This window comes from Chanodichthys erythropterus, chromosome 4 (genome assembly GCF_024489055.1).
Source record: "Chanodichthys erythropterus isolate Z2021 chromosome 4, ASM2448905v1, whole genome shotgun sequence".
Taxonomy (NCBI): Eukaryota; Metazoa; Chordata; class Actinopteri; order Cypriniformes; family Xenocyprididae; genus Chanodichthys; species Chanodichthys erythropterus.
The window spans coordinates 6,931,683-6,956,843 of record NC_090224.1 but is presented as its reverse complement, the minus strand read 5'-3'; the positions used below and the strand labels follow the sequence as shown (position 1 = coordinate 6,956,843).

Here is a 25,161-nt window from a genome sequence, read left to right as displayed (position 1 = left end):
ATTTGCCTGTTCTTCGGAGGTCTTTTAAACAAATGAGATTTATATAAGAAGGAGGAAACAATGGAGTTTGAGTTGGTGGAGTTGGAGTTTCTCAAACTCCAAACAATGGAGTTTGAGTTGGTGTTAAAGCTGAATTTTCTTCATGCTGCTTAAGCATTTTATGGAAACGGTGGGGATTCTTCAGGATTCTTTTTTAAATATAAACTTCATAAGAACAATTTTATTTAGAACAGGTCAAACTGTCAGGAGGTGGAAATTTTGAACAAAACTTTTAAATGGTTGTGTACATGTGTGAACTGATTACAGCCATTATGACTTCTTACCCATTGCATCAAAACCAGCATGTAACTACAAACACTGAACTTGATGTAGTAGATGTTCTCAAAACCTATAAACAAACACAAGAGATGCAGCAAGCGTGTTTGTGGAAAGGTTACGTAGTAACAATCAGTTAGGTCATCATTAAGCAAGATAGTGAAAAGATAAGATAGTGGCCCGATTTTAAGAAAGGTTCAGAATAGGGATGCACAGATGTATCGGCCAATCATCAGTATCGCCTGATAAAAGCATTTAATATACATTTAGTATTTTAAAAATATATAGCATTTATTTATAGCATAATTATGTCTGAAAATAAATAGCAGTTGAATATAATAGTTTGGGCTCTGTTGTTATATTTACCAAATGAGAGGGTGTGGCAAGCGGGGCGTGGTTCAGCGAAGTCTGCAGTGGGAGAGAGAGGCAGGAGACGTGCGGTGAGTGAGTGGGTTAAGCGCAAATAAAAAAACACCTGTCTCCTGTTTCAGTAATTTGCGTGGAGAGAGTATAAAACGCCAGGAGAAGCAGGAGCGAGGGAGAGAGAGAAGGACTACTCCTGGAATTCTGTTGTGTTTGTTGGAGTGAATTTGATGTTGATTTTTTACCGTTTTGTGCCCCGGGGCGGGGCGGGAATGGCCAGATTCCTTATTTGGCTCCCAGAGTCCCGTCCAGGGGGACCCCGCTCCTGTTTCTCCACTCTCTCCACATCAGCCGCTAAATCCACTCTCTGCCACTGGAGCAACGGGGAGGTCTGGGCCGGCCTGCTGGCATTGCGGGGACCGGGACCATTTCGTGAACAGGTGCCCAGTTATGGAGGTGGAGACAATGATCCGGGTCCTGGATGTCCCGCAGGCTGCCCCCGGTCAAGCTGGGTGGTACCAAATACCTGTGAGTATCAAGGGGGGTACCTATCAGGCATTGGTGGATTCAGGATGTAACCAAACCTCAATCCATCAAAGTCTGATACAATCCGGGGCATTGGATACAAGCCGCATGGTTAAGGTGCGTTGTGTGCATGGGGATGTGGTGGAGTATCTTATTCGGCCATTCATTATTCAATTCCAGGGGCAAAAAAATAGTGTTGAGGTGGCAGTTAACCTCACAACCCGCACCTCCGGCATCCGTTAATTTTGGGAACCAATTGTCCAGCGTTTAAAGAATTATTGGGGGTTTTATGTGCGGATGCCTCTTGGGGAAAAAATGCACCGGAGGGGAACGCGAGTGTGCAGGCGGGAGAGACTGAACCGGGACCAATGAGTACTGCCTCAGGGGAACAGAGTGAAATCGAGAGATTTATTTTCTCGGAGCGCGATGATTTTCCCCAGGAGCAGTCTCAGGATGAGACGCTGAAAGATGCGTTTGAACAAGTCAGTACCATCAACGGTCAGCCTCTCCATCCTGGACAACCGCTTACCTATTCATATTTTGCAATTATTAAAGATATGTTGTATCAAGTGACCCAAGACACTCAGACAAAAGAAGATACAACCCAGTTATTAGTTCCTAGGAGCCGCCGGGAAATGCTTTTTCAGACGGCTCATTCTAATCCAATGGCTGGTCTTTTAGGACAGGTGACGACACTAAATCGCCTCATGACCCGATTTTTTTGGCCGGGCATTCACGAGGCTTGTCGTGAATGTCAGTTGGTAAACCCACCGGCCACCCCAAAAGTGCCTTTGCGCCCAATTCCATTAGTGCAGGTCCCCTTCGAAAGAATTGGTATGGACCTCATCGGGCCATTAGAGCGATCAGCAAGAGGACATCGTTTTGCATTAGTCATTGTGGATTATGCAACACGATATCCAGAAGCAGTGGCTCTCCGCAACATTTCCGCTAAGAGTGTTGCTGACGCACTATTTTCTTTAATCTCCCGAGTGGGGATTCCCAAGGAAATCCTCACTGATCAGGTCCCGGCGTTTATGTCACGGACGTTATGCAAACTTTACGAATTATTGGGCATTAAATCGATTCAGCGTCTTTCACCCACAAATTGACGGACTGGTCGAACGTTTTAATCACACACTTAAAACAATAATTCATAAATTCGTTCAGGATGACGCCAAAAATTGGGATAGATGGTGGGAACCCCTGTTGTTCGCTGTGCGAGAGGTCCCGCAAGCCTCCACGGGGTTTTCCTCCTTCGAGTTGCTCTATGGTCATCAGCCCAGGGATGTCATCTCTCGCCCTCCCAGCTAATTGATTTAACCAGATTACAGGCAGAGTTTGCTGACATGTTTTCTCCCCTACCTGGCCATACGAACCTCATTCAGCACCATATCGAGACGGAGCCGGACGTAGTGGTTCGCAGCCGGCCATATTGCTTGCCTGAACACAAGAAAAAGGTAGTTCAGGAAGAATTAGGTGCGATGCTTGAAATGGGGGTAATAGAAGAATCCAACAGCCCGACAGTTTTGGTTTCTAAAATGGACGGCTCTGTGCGGTTCTGTGTGGATTATCGCAAGGTGAATGCTGTGTCGAAATTCGACGCATATCCAATGGCATGGGTTGATGAATTGCTTGACTGGCTCGGTACGGCTTGTTTTTATTTGACATTGGACTTAACAAAGGGTTATTGGCAGATCCCCTTGTCTCCATTATCCAGAGAAAAAACAGCTTTCACGACGCCGTTTGGATTACACCAATTTGTTAGACTTCCGCTCGGGCTGTTCGGGGCACCGGCTACCTTTCAGCGGCTGAGTGTCACGGCCCCATGCTGCATATGCGGCCGCCTATCTGGATGATATTATCATATTTAGTAATGACTGGCAGCGGCATATGCAGCATTTGAGGGCGGTCTTAAGGTCGCTGAGGGGAGCCGGGCTCACGGCCAACCCGAAGAAGTGTGCGATTGGGCGCGTGGAAGTAAAGTATCTGGACTTCCACTTGGGGAATGGACAGGTGCGTCCCCAAATTGATAAGACTGCAGCAGTTGCGACCTGTCCGTGCCCCAAGACCAAAAAGGAGGTAAGACAGTTCTTGGGGCTGGCGGGATATTACAGAAGGTTTGTGCCTAATTATTCGGACATGACCAGCCCCTTGACAGATCTTACTAAAAAGGAAGCACCTGATACGGTTCAATGGACGGAGCCATGCCAGCATGCGTTTACCCAGGGAAAAGCTGCTCTGTGTGGCGGGCCGTTGCTTCACTCTCCTGATTTTTCTCTCCCTTTTGTGTTGCAGACTGTCCCAGGAGATAGAGGGCGAGGAACGGGCGGTGCTGTACATTAGTCGTAAGCTCTCTAAGAGAGAGACTAAGTACAGCACCGTGGAGAAGGAGTGTTTGGCCATCAGGTGGTCCATCCTCACCCTCCGCTATTATCTCCTGGGACGGGAATTCACCCTCTGTTCGGACCACGCTCCTCTGCAGTGGCTACACCGCATGAAGGATACCACCGCGTGTATCACCCGTTGGTATCTAGCTTTACAGCCTTTTAAATTCAAAGTGGTCCACAGGCCGGGTGTTCAGATGACTGTTGGTGATTTCCTCTCCAGAAAGGGGTGGGGGGTGGGTTGAGTTGGGCGTCGGGGGTATGTGGCAAGGGGGGCGTGGTTCAGCGAAGTCTGCAGCGGGAGAGAGAGGCAGGAGACACGCGGTGAGTGAGTGGGTTAAGTGCAAATAACAAACACCTGTCTCTTGTTTCAGTAATTGGCGTGGAGAGAGTATAAAACGCCAGGAGAAGCAGGAGCGAGGGAGAGAGAGAAGGACTACTGGCTGCCACACTCCTGGATTTCTGTTGTGTTTGTTGGAGTGAATTTGATGTTGATTTTTGACCGTTTTGTGCCTGTCTGCACACCTCTTGTTTTGTGGATAAATAAAAGCAGCCAGTAGTCAAAGCCGACCGTCATCTTCCTTCCTACACTATGAACTCTGTTACAGAGGGTTCCCTGTTTATTCTATATTCTATGTGACTCTCAAGACATGCCTCGATATATAGCACTTATTTATAGCATAATTATGTCTGAAAATAAATAGCAGTTGAATATAATAGTTTGGGCTCTGTTGTTATATTTACCAAATGAGAGGGTTCCCTGTTTAGTTTCCGTGACTCTCAGGACATGCCTCGGTCTCTGTAGTGTTGTTATAGGTCATATTCACGTAGCAGCAGTGGTGATGAGAGAATGCACTTGAGAAACAGTTTACAGAGAAGAAATCCATCTACATATAAAATAATTGTCACGGTTGAAGATCTGCAGTCTCTGTCTGTGGTCTGTGTTTATGTTGTGCTGTCACGTTAATTGTTTCATGTGGGCGTCGCTGTTTTCAATCCAGGACTGCCTATTTATTGCCTTGTCTTTCGTCTCGTGTTTGTCAGATCGTTGTTGGAGTTCCCTGTCCTGTTCCCCTGTTTTCCTCGTGTGTGCTTCCGTTTGGAGTTGGTTCTTCGTGTCTTCATTCTGGATTATTGTTTCATCGTTGGATTCTTCACTTCTACTCACACTCCCACGGACTTCACCACGATCATCTCACCATGGCCCACCGAAGTCCCTGTGTCGCCGCTCTCCTGCTGTTTGTGTGTTTGTCCCTGACTTTCTGGCGTGAAGCTCTATAAATGAGATATTTTGACTTGCACTTACATCTATCTTTATTTCCCGTGACAATAATGTACACAAATTATTGTTGACTTTCTAAATAATAAACGTATAACGCATCTACTAATAATTATATATAAATAAACTGCTGCAAATATGTTAGAAAAGATGCATCATGATACAAATGCCAACTTGTATCCGATGCACACTTTTTAAATCGATGCATCACATCGTTAACTTTTATGCTGATGCACCGATGCAAATCTGTGAATCTTACCATCGCTAATTCTGAATAATCGGTTATTGGTATCGGCTGAGAAATTTTGTATCGGTGCATCTCTAGTTTAGAGTTCTTACCAGATGAGCACAGTCTTCAGCACGAGAATCAGCATTATTTTAATGTAAAAGAGCACTGGTACACTGTTACACAGGAGTAATACTACAAACATCGCTTTGTTACTCCTCATTATTCTCTCAAACCTCCCATTAATTAAAGGGCTGTGAGGTATTAGCCAGCAGCTTTGGAGTATAAATCACTGAATAATTCTCCACTGGGTCGAGAACAATGCATCAGCAACTTCAGAAGGGCTTCTCTTTTGCTGTTTATCATCCAGATTGATGACTCCGAACGGACGGAAAAACACAAATGCATAACTGCGGAAATAATTCAACAGAGCAGAAAGTAACTCTTATATTGATTACCAAGTCAGATTCTTTACAGATGAACTATGACACAGCCGGAAATCAAAATACATTATAGAGAAGGCAGAAAGATTCAGGGCAAGTGAACAAGTGACCTTATTTAAATATCATAGTGGACTTGCCCATTTGTTAAAACATCTACATGAGAATGTATACTGGTTGATTACACAACTTTAATGTTAATACATTAAGACTTTAAAAAGCAAGAACATTTCCCAGCTGTGACTTTACCTCCCCTTATTTCAAAATATGTCTGCTTGTATAGGGCCCACAGTGTTCTCAGTCTGATAACTTGCAGCAAAGAGTGAAATGACTAATATTCAATAATGAGTGTAGTGGCTGCCTGGAAGACAGGGCCTGTCCTCGGAAGACTCTTTACTCTCAAATGGCCCAACACACGCTATGTGCTTACAGAGAAAAGATGACTGCCCCAAAGAAATCGATGCAGGAAAGGAAAACTTATTTGTATATTGGAATATTCTTGATCCTCAAGGGATCTGGGAACCCTTAAAGTTTGACATCTAATACTAATATTATTAATCTATTAACAATTAATAATTAATATAGAAACTAATAGTATTAGATGTCTATGCACCTGTGCATCCTCGCTCAAAGCTCCTCAGGAAGCTTCCTCATGCCTTGTTCCTCAACTCCTTGCTGTGAATTTATAGAATTGAAATGGCATTTATAGAATTAAAATGGCCTTCAAGATTTTCTTTGATCATTTTCCAGATCACAGGCGGAGGAGCGAAGAAATGAGGAAGCATCCATTGTAGTATTGAGAAGCTCACAGGGAAGCATATATGAGAGAGAAGGGCTTTTAGAAGCCGTGGCAAATATTACACTCAAAATAAAGCTCTCATAGAAATATCTTTTGGAAAATGACTTATCGCGAGAGGAAAATGACTCATCGCGAGAGTTTTAGTCGCATAACATCCGTTAATGGAAATGGCATTATGTCTCAATAATTTTTTATCAACATTTATAAAATATCGCAAATGTTTTGCGCCCTTAAGGGATTAAACAGACAGGACAGCCCACATCTTATATTTCTTTTTTTTTTTTCTTTTTTTATTTCAAGGACAAATGCTATTGTTTGTACAGAGATTATACGTTTTTACATTTTCAATCCCTCCCCAACCAACCCAAAACAACCTGCCTTACATGATATTTATTAATGGTGATAGTAAAAAAGATGATGAAAATAATGATACAATATTAAAACAAAATAGGGTAAAAATATCCCACAGTTAGACAATGGCAATGTCAATAAAAAAAAAAAACAACAAAACAAACAAACATACACAAAAAAAAAAATAAAAATTGGACACCACAATCAAAAGTGAAACCATGATACAACAATAAACACAAGCTCTACAAGTTTACATATGTAAATACTCCCCAGGAAGAACATTTATGGCAGAGAAATAAGATAACAAGGGTTGCCAGACATATGAAAATTTGTGGGAATGTCTAGTTGAATATTTAATCTTTTCCAAATGTAAGTATAACATCAGATCCTGAAGCCAATGCGATGCTTTAGGTGGGTTCGCAGATTTCCAATGTAATAACACCCGTCTACGAGCCAACAAGGATGCAAAAGCAATAATGTTTAATTGTCTTCGAGTCAGATTCTATTCATCAGTTGGAGCACCAAATATAGCAAATTCAGCACATGGCTTCAGTTGTACGTTACATATTTGAGAGAGTGTATCAAATATGGTTGACCAGTAAACAGTAAGTGTAGGGCATGTCCAAAACATGTGAGTCAGATCAGCTTCTTCAGTGTGACATCTAATACAGGTCTTATCAAAAGTAGGATTGAAGGAAGCAATCCTTACCCTGCTTAGATGCACACGGTGTAAAACCTTAAACTGTATAAGACTCAATCGGGCGCAAGAGGTGCTATCATTCACTCTATGGAGGGCATTGCTCCAGAACTCCTCTGAGAATACTGTTCCAAGCTCTCTTTCCCATTCACTTTTAACTTTATCTGTTCCTGCACTTTTTAAAGACATGAAAATTGTATAGATTCTTGAGATAAAACCTTGTAGATGGAGGGGAACTTCGAACAAAGAGTCTGCAGGAGACTTAGGTGGAATATGTGGAAATGATGGGCTTTGGGCATTCACAAAATGTTGTGTCTGAAAATAACGAAAAAGGTCAGCTTGATTAAGATTGAATTTGGACCGCAAATCATTAAAACTAGCAAAAAGACCATCAATATAAAGATCACCAAATTGAGTGATGCCTTTATCTTGCCATTGTTTAAATGCAGAATCCAGTTTGGCAGGGAGAAATGCATGATTGGCGCATATTGGACTGTGAAGCAAAAGTGCTTGTCTCAGCTGTAAATGTTGGCGTAGCTGAGTCCAAATTTTAAGAGTAGAATGAACAACCGGATTTGATGTATATTGTGCTATATTAATTGGTAGGCTAGATGTTAATAGGGCTTGTAGAGAGGTTGCTGTGCAAGATTTAGATTCTGTTTCGCACCAATCAGTGGTACCTGATGAGTGCATCCAGTAGACTATCTTTTGAACTTGAGCTGCCCAATGATAATATAACAAATTAGGGAGAGCTAAACCCCCATCATTGCTATGTTTCTGGAGAAACTCTTTCCGAATCCTAGGGGTTTTTCCATCCCATATAAAATTAGAAATAAGTTTGTCTAATCTTTTGAAAAAAGCTTTGGATAGGAAGATGGGTAGGCACTGAAATAAATATAAGAATCTTGGGAGAACTGTCATTTTAACACAGTTCACCCTGCCAGCCAGGGTTAGATGAAGAATCCTCCATTTTTGAAGATCAGATTTGAGTTTAATCAAAAAAGGAGTAAAGTTGTTTTCAAATAGTCCTTTAAAGTTATGTGCAATATTGATGCCCAGATATTTAAACCCAGATCTTGCCAAGCGAAAGGGGAACGCAGAGTCAGGCATTTGCCTGGCGAGTGTGTTAACAGGCATGCATTCACTTTTAGAGATATTCAATTTATAGCCAGAGAAAGTCCCAAAATTGTGCAAAATTTTGATAATGTCATTGATGCATGATGAAGGATTTGAGATGTAAAGAAGCAAGTCATCAGCATATAATGAGAGCTTATGTTCAACACCCCATCTGTTTATACCATGAAAAGAAGGTGTGGATTTTAATACCAGAGAGAGTGGTTCAATTGCAATTGTAAACAGAAGGGGGCTTAATGGGCACCCCTGCCGAGTGCCCCTTGATAGAGAAAAGTTTTTGGATCGCCATTTATTAGTAACCACTGAAGCAACTGGGGAAGTATACAGAAGTCGGGTCCACTCTATAAATCTGGGGCCGAATCCAAACTTATTCATAGCAAAGAAAAGGTAGTCCCATTCCACGCGATCAAATGCTTTTTCGGCATCTAGCGAAACTACAATTTCAGGGGTGTCCTGGGATTGAGGGGTGTAAAGAACATTCAAAAGACGACGAATGTTAGAGAAAATGTGCCGACCTTTTATAAAGCCAGTCTGATTAGCTGAAATTATATTGACCAAGGGAGACTCTAATCGAATAGCCAGTAATTTGGCTAAAATTTTGACGTCTGCATTTAACAACGAAATTGGTCGATATGAGCTACATTGTGTAGGGTCTTTCTCAGGCTTTAATAGAAGTGTAATCAATGCTTCGGTAAGGGACTTTGGTAAAGTTCCTTGGGACAAGGAATATTCAAACATATTAAGCAAAAGTGGGGATAATTTAGTAGAAAACTGCTTATAGAATTCGATCGGAAAGCCATCAGGCCCTGGGGCCTTGCCGCTTTGCAACGCTGATATGGCCGCAGATATTTCTTGTAGCTGGAGGGGATGATCTAAATCTTTTTTATGTTCTGGTGAAATAGTGGGAAGATTTATGATGTCAAAAAACTCTACCAATTTAGACTGATCCTTAGGGGTTTCTGATTTATAAAGGCTAGAATAAAAGTTCATAAACGTGTTATTAATTTTAAGGAGATCGGTAGTTACATCCCCAGCATCATTTGTGATTTGAGAAATATGTTGAGCTGATGATCTGGATTTAAGCTGGTGGGCTAGAAGTCGGCCAGCCTTATCACCGTGCTCATAGAAAAAACCTCGTGACCGGAGAATAAGCCGTTCTGCATGGTTTGACGAAATTAAATTATATTGAGTTTGAAGTTCAATCCTTTCTTTATAAAGTTCTGGTGTAGGAGAAGTAGAGTACTGACTGTCAATTTTGGATATCATCCCAATTAGCTGTTGCCTTTTCCTTTCCCTCTCTTTGTTAATAAAAGCAGTGTATGAAATAATGTCCCCCCTGAGCACTACTTTCAGCGTCTCCCAAAGGAGAGAAGGGGAGATTTGCTCTGTGGCGTTGTATTGTAAAAAGTTGTCAATTGAAGAGGATATGTGTTTGCAAAATTAGTCATCTGACAATAGTGAAGAATTAAATCGCCATATGTGGTTCGTAAAATTAGATGAAAAGGAGAGATCTAGTAATAAGGGAGCATGATCAGATTCTACAATAGCAGAATAATCAACTCCCTTTACTGAGGAGAGGAATATGAAAGTAGAGGAGTATGAAATAGTTTTCCAGACACCATGATAAAACGACCCTGAGGGTCAGCAATAACTTCAGAGGGAGAGAATTGAATTTTTTTGTGTATTATTATAGCTGTTCCTCTTGCCTTGGCATTAAATTTAGAATGGAAAATGTGACCTGCCCATGGTTTCTTCAACCGGATTTAAGGATTTAAGACGTTTAAGGTGGGAAAAGATTTTTGACCTTTTTATAGGACCATTAAGACCTTTAACATTCCATGATGTAAACCTAATACATGACTTTCCTGTCATTCCTGTTTAAACATTGAACATAGTTCACTATAAGAAGATAAACACTGCACCTGTGGCATAGACAGAGCTGGTACCCAGCTAAATTTCTCATCCCAAAACAAAACAAAAACAAATGGAGTATCCATTGAAAAAAACAAAAAGGGAAAATAAAAGAAAAACACAATCAATAAGGCAGTAAACCAACCCATGAACATTAGAACACTTTTTCCTATGTTTACCTCCCCAACTGAGGTAAGCTGCAGGACTCCTATCACCCCGTTACACTCCCAGTAACTCTTCATTATCTACTTAGCTGTTGAGCCCCCCGGCAACCTTCACATCACAGCAATTTGTAAATACTGTATATACTGTATTTAGACAGGTTAAGAGAAAAAAAATAAAAAATAAAAATAATAACAAATAAAGGGGGGGCACTTAGTCCGTCTTCCGATCATTGATGTCATCAATCATAAGCAGAACATACGCCTGTGTTTTTAGTCTGCAGTAAAAGTAGCTGTGTGTGCATATCTTTAAAGTAACATTAGTCAGTTAGAAATGTGTGGTTAGCAAATTACTGCCCTGCTACAGCCAACGTCGCGTTGATTCGTCGTTCGTAAAAGGCTTCGGCTTCGGGTGCTGACTCAAAAGTGAAGGTTTCCCCGTCGTGTGTGAATCGCAAGCGGGCAGGGTAGAGAAATCTGAAACGGATCCCTTTCTGGTAGAGCATTGTTTTAATGTTCTTGAATGCAGCGCGCTTCTTGGAGAGTGCCGCGCTTAAGTCAGGATAGAATCTGATAGTCTTCCCTCGATACTGCAGCTCGTGTTGCCTAGCCCAGTGCAAAGCTCGTTCCTTCTCCTGGAATCGATGAAAACATACGATAATGGGTCTTGGAGGTAGGCCCTTTCTGGGTTTAGGCGCCAATCCGCGATGCGCTCTTTCCAGTTCTGGTGGTTTCTCGAATACCTGATCCCCCATAACGTCTTTCAGTAGATCCGAAGTGAACTTAATCATGTCCGTTCCGATTTCGCCGTCTTCAGGCACATTTATGATCCGAAGATTTGCCCTACGTGAACGATTTTCCAGATCGTCCAAACGATCTAGCAACGTCTCGTTGGTTGCTTTTAACGCAGCGATGTCTGCCTCCGCTTTAATGAGGGCCTCGAAGCTTTCTCCTGCCGTAGTTTCCACAGCTGTGAGACGCTTTCCGAATGCGTCCACGGTTTCTTGAAACGATTCTATAGATAGTTGAATTGGTGCCAGGGAAGACTTGATTAACGCACTCATATCCTCTTTCAGATATTCTCGCTGTTTTTCCAGCTCCGTAGTCAGCATACTCAAAGAAAAATCCTCGTTAGCCTCCGGTGCAGCCGCCGCCATTTTAGCTAACTTGCTGCTTATGGAAGTTTTCTTCGAATCTTGATCAGTTTTCGTTTTAGAGTTAGGTATTTTGCCGTCACACCACTATTACAGCCCCCTAATGTGCGTCTAATTTATTGAAGACAGTTATTAATATTTAATTTGAAGTTGTCGGGAGGCTCGCACACACGCGTCCTCTGCCTACATTGCACAAACCGGAAGTCCCACATCTTATATTTCAAAAGAGATCTGTGCATTAGTGTGAATGCAGCTTAAATACTGAAAGCACTCTTTGTTTATGGCTTGTATTATGACCCCCCCCCCCCCCCCCTTATTACTACTAAGCTATATTAGTTTATATAATTAAAATACTTAACTTAAATCAACTGTTTTAATTTAATTTTTATGTATTATATATTCTACACTACATTAAATAAAATATTTTACAAATATGTGTGAACATTGTGAACATACCATCCGGAAGTTTGGGGTCGTTATGGTCAGTATGGTCAGATTATTGTTTTTAAAATAAACTCTTAGGCTTCATTTATTTGATCAATCCATGTTTCAACAGCTACACTAAAACTTATATTAAATGCCTTATAAGAAAAACCACCAAATAAAAACAATTTTGTAATCCAAAGTTAAAGTTTGATGCACCGTGTACAATGTGAATAACATCATCTCCTGTCAATGATAAAGGAGCAGCAGACATATCAGAGGGTCGGTCTTATGAAGGCAGAGCAAACCAGGCCTATTAGATTAGGCTATTTTTGTACCTGCTCTCCTGTTTAATGGAGTTACATGGCTCTGGATTGCCTGGGCAAAACTGATTTTAAAATAAGAGGACTGACAGGCTGCCAGATATAAAAACAAACAATAACTCCATCTGAGTTGAGTTCTGCACATTTTTTGGTAGACTGCCACACAAGGAGCAAAGTCAGGGACTTTTGAGTAATTTACAAGAATTTTTAACTCCAGACTAAATCTTACCGCTCGGTTAGAGTACGGGCTCATGTTTTTTTCTTCTCACTCTCTCTTTGGTTGCAGTACCAGCTGCTGATTTCCTTGTGCTTGAATGATATCAGATATTACACAAGCAAAAAGTGGATGTCACTGGCTTTAATTTTGCAGATATTCAGATGCCAATACCTTCATTCTGCAGACCTAGAGCCCCCCACTCTATACCCCACTTTTATCCTCTGTCGCCCGAGCCACAGACCTCTTGCGTTTGTTCACAAGCACAGGTAGGGAATGCCTCTGCTCTACTTGTACAACGGGAAAGTCTGCAGGTGGAGGGAGGGAGCAATCGTGGGCCTCCATCCCTGTGGGTGGCTCATCCACACTCATGACAAAGTGTATCTAAGCAAAGGTCAGTGCAGAGCCTGCAGGCAACTGCTGCTTCCCCCATCCTACCTAGTTAGTCATACTCAGCGGGAAAAACATCACTCCATCATCCAATGATGATGAGTGGTGAAATTAAAAAAATAAAAAGAGAGTACAAAGATGATTCAAAAGCTGTGGGGGTGTGGAAAGCTAGATGAGACGGTGAGGGTGATCGATGAAGGCGACTCTCCAAAGTCTCTGGCACACATCCTAAAGCCCTCTTTAATTAAAGCTAGGAGCCTGGTGCAGGGCCAGACCTGCGAGCATGTCCTTGTCCGTTCAGTGGAGGAGATGTGGTTGAGCCAGAACGTGACTCCTGACATTCCACCACAATTCCTGACATTTGCCAGCGGCATTGGGCTTGATGCGCAAGAGGAAGAGCAAGTGCTAGAAAGAGATATTGCTTGACTCCTATTGCAATATCTCCTGTTCATACATTTACACATGTACAATTCATATTAAGATTTTATCAACAATTTGATTGATTTTTTTTTAAACTATTTTCAAAACATAACGAAAATAATGTTTCTCACCATAACTGAATTATTGTCAATGTCTGAGTTAAATATTAGCCTTCATTAATTTACATAATTTGCTTGCTAAATATTTCAAACATCTCAGACAACAGCACTGAAATCTAATCCCAGCCAGATAGAATTGTCTGTGATTGTCTGTTTTTCCATCATAACATCTCTCCTCATTTATTTTGACCTTTGGTGAATACCGTAAGCTAATTTTCTTGTTGTGCTGCCTGGTGCACTTTTATTATGGATTTAAACCTTTTGCCAAGTTTCTGAGTGAAATAACAGTTGGTCGTTCAACTGCCTGCTGGCATCCCATCCAACATAAAAAGCTAATTAAATCAATAAGGAAAGTCAGATCCCGGAAACTACTCAGAAGGGTCGCTTTAGCAGTAGGTCACGATTCTTGCCTAAATTGATTCCTTCTCTTACAAACCTGATTGGAAAAAGATGGGACACTGTACAAATTGTGAATAAAAACAATGCAATAATGTGGAAGTTTCAAATTTTAATATTCTATTCAGAAAACAACATAGATGACATATCAAATGTTTAAACTGAGAAAATGTATAATTTTAAGGGAAAAATAAGTTGATTTTAAATTTCATTGCATCAACACATCTCAAAAAGCCACTGTGTGGCATCCCCTCTTCTTTTTATAACAGTCTGCAAATGTCTGGGGACTGAGGAGACAAGTTGCTCAAATTTAGGAATAGGAATGTTGTCCCATTCTTGTCTAATACAGGTTTCTAGTTGCTCAACTGTCTTAGGTCTTCTTTGTCGCATCTTCCTCTTTATGATGCGCCAAATGTTTTCTATGTTTTCTAAGGGTTTTCTATCTGGACTGCAGGCTGGCCATTTCAGTACCCGGATCCTCCTTCTACGCAGCCATGATGTTGTAATTGATGCAGTATGTGGTCTGGCATTGTCATGTTGGAAAATGCAAGGTCTTCCCTGAATGAGACGACGTCTGGATGGGAGCATATGTTGTTCTAGAACTTGGATATACCTTTCAGCAGTAATGGTGCCTTTCCAGATGTGTAAGCTGCCCATGCCACACACACTCATGCAAACCCATACCATCAGAGATGCAGGCTTCTGAACTGAGCGCTGATAACAACTCGGGTTGTCCTTGTCCTCTTTAGTCCGGATGACATGGCGTCCACTTTTTTTTTTTCTTTTTTTTTCACTTTGGCACGGTCCATTTTAAATGAGCCCTGGCCCAGAGAAAATGCCTGCGCTTCTGGGCCATGCTTCTTTTTTGACATATAGAGGTTTAGCCCACAACGGCGAATAGCACGGTGGATTGTGTTCACCGACTATGTTTGCTGGATGTATTCCTGAGCCCATGTTGTGATTTCCATTACAGTAGCATTCCTGTATGTGATCCAGTGCCATCTAAGGGCCCGAAGATCACGGGCATCCAGTATGGTTTTCCAGCCTTGACACTTACACACAGAGATTGTTCCAGATTCTCTGAATCTTTGGATGACATTGTGCACTGTAAATGATGATAACTTTCTTATATGTACATTTATCTTTTCCTGCCTTTTATTGCTACCTGTCCCAACTTTTTTGGAATGTGTAGCTCTCATGAAATCCAAAATGAGCCAATATTTGGCATGACATTTCAAAATGTCTCACTTTCAACATTTGATATGTTATCTATATTCTATTGTGAATACAATATAAGTTTATGAGATTTGTAAATTATTGCATTCCTTTTTTATACACAATTTGTACAGTGTCCCAACTTTTTTGGAATTGGGTTTGTAATTATATACAGATGTTATAAATAAATATAATGCCCACATCCAAACAATAGACCAACCAGCCTTATAGTAGTAACTACAGAGATTCCTATACCAAATTAATCAGACAATTTAAATTATTTTAATAATCCACTCTATCAGTACTTAGGATGCTTTCACACTGGCAGTTTAGTTCAAAATGGGGCACGGTTTGCATGAAAAATTGGTAATGTGAAAGCTTTCATGCAGACCCAGGAGCGCAGTGGGGTATCGAACCCGAGACTACCTGTAAATGAATGGCTCGCAACCCACTGTCTCAGAAAGCCGCCTTCTTACAACACATATACAGTAGATGCAAGTGTCATTTGGGATTTGAAAGAATAAAATGAGTGTGAAACCAGACCAATGCTGTGGGGGCGCCTGGAACAAACGCCCCTGGATTTGAAAGCCCCCTTAGGGACCGTTCCATTGCACTGCGCTACTTCCATTATTTTTCTATTGACTGTTGCTCGTGTCTTGCGTCTTTTGCAGCATCTCAAGCATGACAAGCATGACACGGCTTTCTAAAAACACGGCACTCAAGTTAAAATCAGTTTTAAAAAATGTCCAACCAGCCTGCTTTTTCCCCATTCCTCTGGCAGTGTTGGCAAGGAAGCCTTCCAACCTCAAGGACCTGGAGATCTATGCAAAAGAGGAGTGGTCCAAAACCCCAGTGAAAAAATGCTAAAAAAAAACAAAAAACGTGTCACTAATTATAAAACCTTTATAACTGACAGCTGTGATGTAAAATAAAGACTTTGTCATTGATTATTGAGAAAGGATATGAATAATTGTAGACAAGCAAGGTTTTGTCAAAATGTAAAACAAAAAAAAAATAAAGCAGAGCCCCTAACTGCCTTTCACTGTGTGGGGCAATTTTACACTTCTGACACAGCAATTTTCCCTATAGCAAGCTATCCTACTTGCACACATTTGAATAATTCAGAAGTGTCATAAGCGGGAGAATTTTCTTCATTCATGCTGTATAAGTAAAAACATTGCCTAGTATCACAGAAAAGTGCTGTCACCTGCCGTGATTCACCTGATGAGAAGATACAGAGAGATTAATTTGTTTCGCTTTGTGTTTTGTGTCAATGTGTTTTTGATTTGGCTACACTTAAAGGTGCTAAAGAGAATCTTTTCGTCGACTGAGAAACCAAAGACTGTTAGTGAGTTTTTTAAATGAACGCATGCGTAAGAACAACCCCCCTCCTTCACAGCTCATTTCGAGGGAACGCCTCCCAAAACTCGTGCACGAGTATTGGAACACGAGTGTTTACCACCGGCATTCGCTGTGTCGTGTTAGTGGATTCATTATGACGGACTCACTGCAGGTAAATCATAATCTGCAGTTGTTACTCCTGACAAAAACATTGCATGCAGCACCTTTAGAGTGTGGAAAGTTACTGGAGCGCGCAACCGCGCACGTCTAGCACAAGGAACGTCATGGCAGTGATTGACAAACCAGAGGGCCAATTAGCTGATGTTTTTAAGGCCCTACCTCATGCATAGATGATGTATATTAATATTATTCCTTTCAGTGCACCTAATAAATAGTCTTTTATCAGTTAGTAAAGACAGTTTCAAGTGATATTGCAAAAAATGAATAAAACAAAACATCCTAAACCTCCTTTAGCACCTTTAATTACATCCTAAGATACCGAAACGCTTAATTAATGTTGACATGCTGTAACGATCTGCCCTATTGGTCGAATTTACATTGATTAAAATGGGGTCAGATTAAACTGTGTGAGAAGTTATACGTTTTTTAAAAAGATGAGACAGACAACAGAAATAAAGTGAATAAATAAAGTGTATTTACAATTTCCACATGGAACTTAAAACAACACAATAAAACTAGAATAACTTAGGCTGTTTAAAAGCGTGGAGTCCATTTGCACCATACCCTAAAACAGTCCTTAAGAATCCAAGCGTGAAGTAAGTCCCAATATGAAAGTGTCCATCAGTGTATATAAAAAGTCCACGGAAGTGTTAATCCAATGCAGAGTGATGTGATTTGCTGGAAAGGTAAGTCCATAAAATGTAACTCCACAGTCCAGCTAACAGGTGATCACATTTTTATTGAGGGGTTGATTGTTTGCCATGCTGCCTCCTTTGTACTGGTCTACTTCCCGATTCCTGTCATGTGATCAGTCACATAACAGGCAGACCCATACTCATTTAAAGACATACACACATTAAAATAAGAGGAATAAAATGGCTAAAAACAAAACATGTAAACCAATTAAAACTCTATTATACATAAAATATTTGTAATAAATAGAGTGGTAAAATATGTATTTTATGTGACAGTGTCACAATGCTTTGAATTAGCATAAACAGGCACATACACTTGCAAGACAAAACAGCCTTCTGGACAGGGAGACATTAGCTTTGCTTTTTCTTTCCCTTACTTTGATTGTCAGGAGGGGGAGTCAAGCTGACAGAATGGCTGACAAGAGGAAATAAGTACTTGCCATTTTCAAGCTCTTTGTGATATCCTGTTGTTTTTTAGGCAGCGACTTTCTGCCTAGATTTTAAAGAATAACATCTTGTACATCAAAACAATTGCCCATAAACAATGCACATTCTTATATTTTTGACCTAAATAAATTAAAAACAAACATGTAAATTATTTAAATAAACAAAAAACACCAAAAATCTAAAATCAATTGTTTTAAATGCTATAAGTGAATTTTGACATCACAACATTGTAATGTACAATTTGAGATTTGCTAAAGATTATTTAAAAAATATATATAATTAATGTTTTTAAAAGATTAATTTTAAGTTAGTTTGTGTTAGATGATGGAAAAGGTAATGTAAAAATGTAAAAAAAAAAAAAAAAAAAAAAAAATCCTACTTCCTTTTTTGCTACCACTACCGCCACTGCAAACATCTTGATTGACACATAGGCTAGCACCATAAAAATAATATCAAATTCTTTACAGCTTAAGGTAAACGCTTGAGAAGATGGGCTCTTATGGCTTTTAGGCTACTATAATTTGACACAATGACAATCCTAATGTCTCTGAGCACCTCTGTAAGGTTAGCAGTGTTCGCCATGTGTTTCTGACTGCCACGCATGTCCTTTTTTGGGCTTAAAAAGAGTGTGTTCTTTTCCAAGAGCCCAGGAGCAATTCCATCTAATCTACTTCCCTTCATCTACATCCTTAGCAGTTCTGTTAAAAATAGATGCAGACTAATCTTGAGATAAAAATGTGTGCAATTTGACAATACTCTGGGTTTAATCAGTACTATGTGTATTCTCCAATAGGATTATTATGGAGACATTACAACAGAGAGTAATACAGCATAGCATTATGCATTGTGGCCAATTATTGGACTAGATAAGTGGATGTGTGATAAATGACCATTTAAAAAAAAAAATCTTATTTTATCTGTATCAGTCTGGTCTTTTGGGTGTTTAAGAATGTCAGTTACTACTTCAAGAATCAGTTTATCCAGCAGGATGCTTCCAATATTCAGTCAAAGTCAAACTTATATTTAATCCTACTATTAAGTGTAGGGTGGTAGCGCTTCTTATTACAATCAGGCCCTCTGAAGCCGCCTTTCCTTTTGCACAACTAATACATTGCTCAGTTTAAACCTTTTATCGCTGCTTCAATAACGACAGGTGTGGGAGTCCTCATTAAATGCAACTTCCTCATGAATAATTTTAAAAAGCTAATGTTAAAGCCATTTCGCCCCTAAAGGCTAAGCCTGTCACCAGCCTTCAACTGGTTACTTATCAAAACCGCCTTTTACAGTTAAATCCACAGCCCTCACATGGTTGTTAATAGCTATGTTGCATTTCGCCCTCAAACATTTCATGACACAGACTGAAAACATAATATTAAAGTCTTTCAGGCTGCTCATGGTAAATATCCGCTTGTTAAGTCATGACATAAGGAACGCCGTTTCCGGGTCCAAGCCACTCATTTCACTTGAGATTGCCATCGACGGCTGTTTATGAGTGCTATTTATTCATATTAAACATCAATCATTTTAAAAAGTTAAACATTTTAAATACTTACAGTCTACACAACAGTCTCCGTGCTCACAGCGTCACAGACATTAATATTTTAACGATTTATAAAAGATGAATCATTGTCTGGCCATCTGGAATTTTGGTATGGAGATAAAGGTTATGATTATAATTTTTTTGTAGTATTATACCACATCGTGTGTGTATATTAGCACCATTTGTTGTTTTCTTGTGGTATGTGATAGAGCGTTAGGACCCGGAAGCGCTGCCGCGTGACGTCAGACTTAACAACCGAATTGATTTTGTTCACTTCATATCTGAAGAAGTAGCATTAGCAAGCATGTATGCATGAGGCAGGTATTGATGCAAGGCACATACTAATGTATTTGTCATAAATTCTTATGAATGTCTTTCCCCAAGAACTTGCCGTTGTTGTGAGAGTACATTACTCAGGCTTAAACCAGAAAGCTAAAACTCCAGAAGCAGATTGATTTCACAACCCTTTCAAAGCTGTGGCCTCATTGATCTGGCTATCCTGAGAGCCTGACAGGGACCCCTGATGACAAATCTAAAATTTCCTCCCCCTGTAATGAAGCGGATTGAGCTTTGTGTCAATTGCGAACAGCAACGTACTATGTACCGGCCATGTCCATTTCTCAAAACGGGAAATGTCAGGAAATGAAAATTGTTTCAACAAGAAGAGCAATCTATTAAACTGCTTATAAGCTACCTTCGAACTCGCCTGTCTTTCTGGCAAGGCGTGCAGCCACAGCCAATTCATTTATTTTGGGGATTGAATTCACTGCAGAATCTGGCAACATGACACTGAGATAAAATCCTGGATTGCAAGATTTATTTGTGACACACGGAAAGCTACATGAACACCTCTCTGAGGTGATGCAGATAAATGTGTTTGAGCTTACAAAATTTGTTCTAGGGCTGCCCCCAACTAAAGATTTTTTGGTTACACTTTATTTTATGGTGACGTGGTTACATTGTACTTACTCAGATAAGTGCTGAGTAATATTAATTAACTACACATACTTACTATAAAGTTACTATTATGTTTAGGGTTTGGTTTAGGATTATTTACTCATAATTAAGCATAATTTACTGTTATTATTATAGTGAGTACATATAGTTTCATGTAACTACATCACCTTAAAATAGTGTTACAGATTTTCCTAGTTCTGCCGCCTAGGTCATGGAGACCGAGATAGCAGCAAGTGCATCCTGTTTGTTTTCTTTATTTTACAAAAGCACAATGTTTTGCTGTTATTGTGAGTTTTTCAAGTTGTTTCTGCTGTTATCAGGAAAAAATGCAAATGACTGCGCAGGCACCTCCATGTTGTGCTAATACTGTAGCTTCCACACTCCGCACAAACACAAACACATTTAATTAGGTTAACAATAGAGTAAACAGCTATGTAGAGTGGCTACTACTTACATTATAAGCCATATTTGAGGTGATGGATGATAGGCGAATGTTTGGATTTCCTGCTCGACATACTGTAATCACCACAAGGATCCACTGTTAAAGGGTTAGCTCACCCAACAATTAAAATTCTTCCCGCGCATGTGTCGTGCTGCTTTCGTGAGCTGTCGTCACAGACCCAAGACAGAATAGAAGAACTTGTTGAACAAAGTCGTTATTTATATTTTTTTGCACACAAAAAGTATTCTCGTCGCTTCATAAAATTATTGTAGAACTACTGTAGTCACGTTTTAACAACGTCTTCAGTACCTTTATTGATCTTGAGAGCTTGAATGGCATTGCTGTCAATGGAGGCCTCTCTGAGCCACCGGATTTCATCTAAAATATCTTAATTTGTGTTCCGATGATGAACGAAGGTCTTACAGGTGTGGAACGTCATGAGGTTGAATAATTAATGACAAATTTTCATTTTTGGGTGAACTAACCCTTTAAAAATCTGTCCCTCATGGACTACTCATTTACTCCACTTCCTGTGGAGTTTTTTTTTTCCTGCGACATGCCAGCTAATAAAGTTTTGGTCAACTAACATTAGTTGACTATTAGGGAGCAGCCCTACTGTGTTCATTTTCAAACATTCGCTGAGGTCAGCGTTTGCCACTGTTATGAACCAAGGAGTAAAACAAGGAGTTCCTCCACTGTCCGGCAGTTATTTTAGCAGTTTGTACTAGGTACTAATGAACTAAGACAGCGATATTAAAAAAATATACACTTTACTGATAATGCCTACAACATACAGGCAAGCAGATGCATAGTATATGAATGCATATGAAAGAAAATGCTTAATTTGTCTTCATGCATTAAGACATTGATAGTAGAGGACCAAATTCAGCGTACACCTTATTAATAAAACATACTACATAAAGGCAAGCAGATGAACCCAGAATATGAATGCAACACACACAGTTCTGCATCGGAGCATAAATGAATCAGTGTATCGAATCATGAATCGGATCGCGGGACAAACCGCCAAACTGCTGAAATCATGTGACTCTGGCGCTCCGAACTGCAGATTCGACACAAAGATTCACAATGCTCCGATGCTATCTAAGCATTGTTTTGAAATCGGCCATCACTAAATAAGTCGTTATTTTCTTTTTTTGCCACACCAAAAGTATTCTCGTCACTTTATAATATTAATATTGAACCACTGTACTCACATGAACTGATTTGAATATGTTTTTAGTACCTTTATGGATCTTGAGAGAGGAAGTGACATTGCTCCCTATGGAGGCCTCACGGAGCCATCGGACTTCAACTAAAATATCTTAATTTGTGTTCCAAAGATTAACGAAGGTCTTACGGGTGTGGAACGACATGAGGGTAAGTAATAAATGACAGAATTTTCATTTTTGGGTGAACTAACCCTTTAAGCATTTTACCTTAGAAAAACAATATAAGAAAACCATTAACATGCAATTTAGCATGTTGCATTCATATTCTGGGCTCATCTGCTTGCCTGTATATAACACACATGATCAATAAGTGCTGTATGTTGAATTTGAAACAAACATTTTTCCAAATATCCTCCTTTTGTATACAGCAGAACAAAGAAATGTATACAGGTTTGTAACAACTTGAGGGGGATTAAATGATGACAGAATTTTCATTTTTGGGTGAACTATCCCTTTAAGTGTCTTAGAACTTCCAGCTGTTTTTATTGATTGAAATACTGCAGCGGTTGCTGTATATGGAGGGCAACTGTGAAACGCAAGTGCCAAAAGTTTATTCACATATATTTATTTTTCTTATTTAGAGAGGTGATGTAAATATTCACTGGTTGAAACATATGTAATATTGACAGACCTGAGCAGCAGTTCTATAGATGTCTAGCCCTCACGTTTCTAAAAACTATGAATCAGGACTGCAGTGACATTACAGGGTAGAGCTACTCACCAGTTGGAGCCAGAAGCCTTGGGGGTGGTGGAGGAGGGGGTGGAGGCGGTAACGGTGGGTAGGGCCTACACTGGCATGGCAACTGGCAGCTCCCTTCCAGCGGTGCCACTGTGGTTTGGGAGCATGACTTTTGGAGCTCCCCTTTTGCAAACTAGGGTAGAGAAAAAAAGCACTAATTCGATTAGTGTTTTTGTCACTTTCATCACCATGCCATTTTAGTACAGCAAAAACTTGCATAGTAAATTTTTCACAATAGTACTTACAATTTACAATGAAGAGAACACCACAACAACACAAGCACTCTCTTTTTTCTCTCGGCACGCTGGCGAATGGGAGCTCCCTCCCACTGAAGTGGAGAATGAAGGGTGTGTGGAGGCTGAGGTCTCTCAAAGAGAGCACCCACCCACACCGCAGAGCCTCAGACCCCCAGAGGAGTGGGAGTATTGAGGGGTGAACCCTGACACTGCCTCCCCCTAATAGGCCATCCTGGAAACACTTTTGCTAGTCTTGTGAGCACTGTTGCCACAGGGGACAGTAGTAAAGGACCAAAAGCCATGTCTCCAGAAAACAGTTCAATATCAATGACTTTAATCAGGGCTGGAACTGGGAGGGGATGCACTTTCAATAAAAAGTAGTGCATAATAAAGCACTGGTCTTATAGTAAATACTACTATTAGATGTGTAAGATCAAAATATTACACATGTATGTTTTCTTTCAACCATCAAGTGCATTCAAGTCATAAACTAATCTCCAAATCAAATCTAAGCATATTAATTTGAACTGTCGCAAGTTAATGATTTATAACATATAAATTACGTATTTAAATGCCTTTTATGATTTAATAGTTTTCAATTCCTAAATTACAATGGGGTCTGACAGTGATTAAGTATACAAATACAAAAGAATATATGTTAATATTAGCTAGGTATATTCATACATGGTTTGACCAATCTCAGCGCAGTGGTCAAACACTGTGATCGTTATTGCACGTGCACTTTCGCTACAGTCCGTTATTGTACTTGACTATGAATTATCATCAACGACTGAACTACTCAGTCCAACTTACCTGCAATAACGGAAGAAATACTGAGAGAAAACAGTGACTGAACAGAAACGGCAAAAACCCCAAACTGAGCGGCAATAAATTTCGGATAAACATTCCTCTTCTGTCTCTTCACAGTCCACCTGGTGAGGACGCGAGTCTGAGGTGCATAAAAGTCATTTATTATCCGCTTCTCAAGGCTTACCAACGATGTTTTCCCCGAGTTTGAGCAGATATGGTCTCTGAAACATTCTCGTCCAATTAGAGCGACAATAATTGGTGACATGGACGGGTTTGAAGCAACATAGGAAGGACGCTATCGCTGTTTCTGAGGAAAGTTGTTGATCCTCCGCGCGCTGCCGTGGCGCGTGCCGTATCCACACAAGAGTTGCGAAGCAAAGTTCTCTCCGCGCGCGATTCTGTGTGAGTCGAGCGCTGAATCAGGATTCAATTCTTGCCAGGCATGATGAGATGATGGCAGTACACGGCACAGAAGTTACTGACACTCAAAACAGCACGGAGAACACACGGTGTCTCGGCGAATCGCTCGGACGCCGGTGCTCAAGTAGGTCCCAAAACTGTAGACTGTGGATTCACCTCTTCATTACTTCTACAGCACCAGCTGACGTGAAGGCGTCCACTGAGAGACGCGCGCCAAGATAACGCACTGTTATTAATGTAATAGCCATTTACATTAGCGACGAAATAACACGTTTTTTATCGCTTCCGGATTTAGCTAAAATATGTATTTAACGAGGAACATTAGGGTTACGTTTGCGTTAGACAGTGAGCATGTATTCGGGGCGAGTTGAATGTACTCTGCAGAGTAGACAGACACATGAGGCAGTAAGGGAGAGAGCCGAGGGGGAGGGGGGCAGTTTGCCATCCACAGCTTTTGTTTAGGTGGCAGAATTTTAATTTTAGCTTGCGTGGTAAATTTAAGGACGTTTTTTGTGCAGCCTATGTATTACCATCAAAATGGGATTTGATTAACAGCAGAAAAAAATAGTTTTAATTAAAAGACTTCAATAAAGAAAAGATAAAATAAAGAAATTGTAAATGGCAGTAAAAGTGGTAAAGTACTGGAGCAAAGTATAGAAAAGGAAGTGCCGGTGTCTTTATAAATAGTTAGGCTTGTGTCTGAATGACAAAAGCATAATGCATCGGTGCTATATATATATATAATATATATATACACTTTTAAAATCCTTATTAGTGACCCATATATTATATATATATATATATATATATATATATATATATATATATATATATATATATATATATATATATGGGTCATTGACTAATAAGGATTTTAAAAGTG

The 25,161-nt window shown here is 40.2% G+C and overlaps 1 protein-coding gene across 1 annotated transcript in view; it reads right to left on the bottom strand.

The window, feature by feature from the left end:
* Positions 1–24,579, bottom strand: part of LOC137018395 (proline-rich membrane anchor 1-like) — a 49,035-nt gene extending 24,456 nt beyond the window's left edge. The window contains exons 1-2 of the mRNA XM_067383017.1: positions 23,862–24,579; positions 22,795–22,945 (exon numbers count right to left, since the gene is read on the bottom strand). Coding sequence (XP_067239118.1) covers positions 22,795–22,945; positions 23,862–23,954 — 244 coding nt within the window. The 5' untranslated portion in view covers positions 23,955–24,579. The remainder of the gene's footprint in view (positions 1–22,794; positions 22,946–23,861) is intronic.
* Positions 24,580–25,161: the final 582 nt, after the last annotated feature.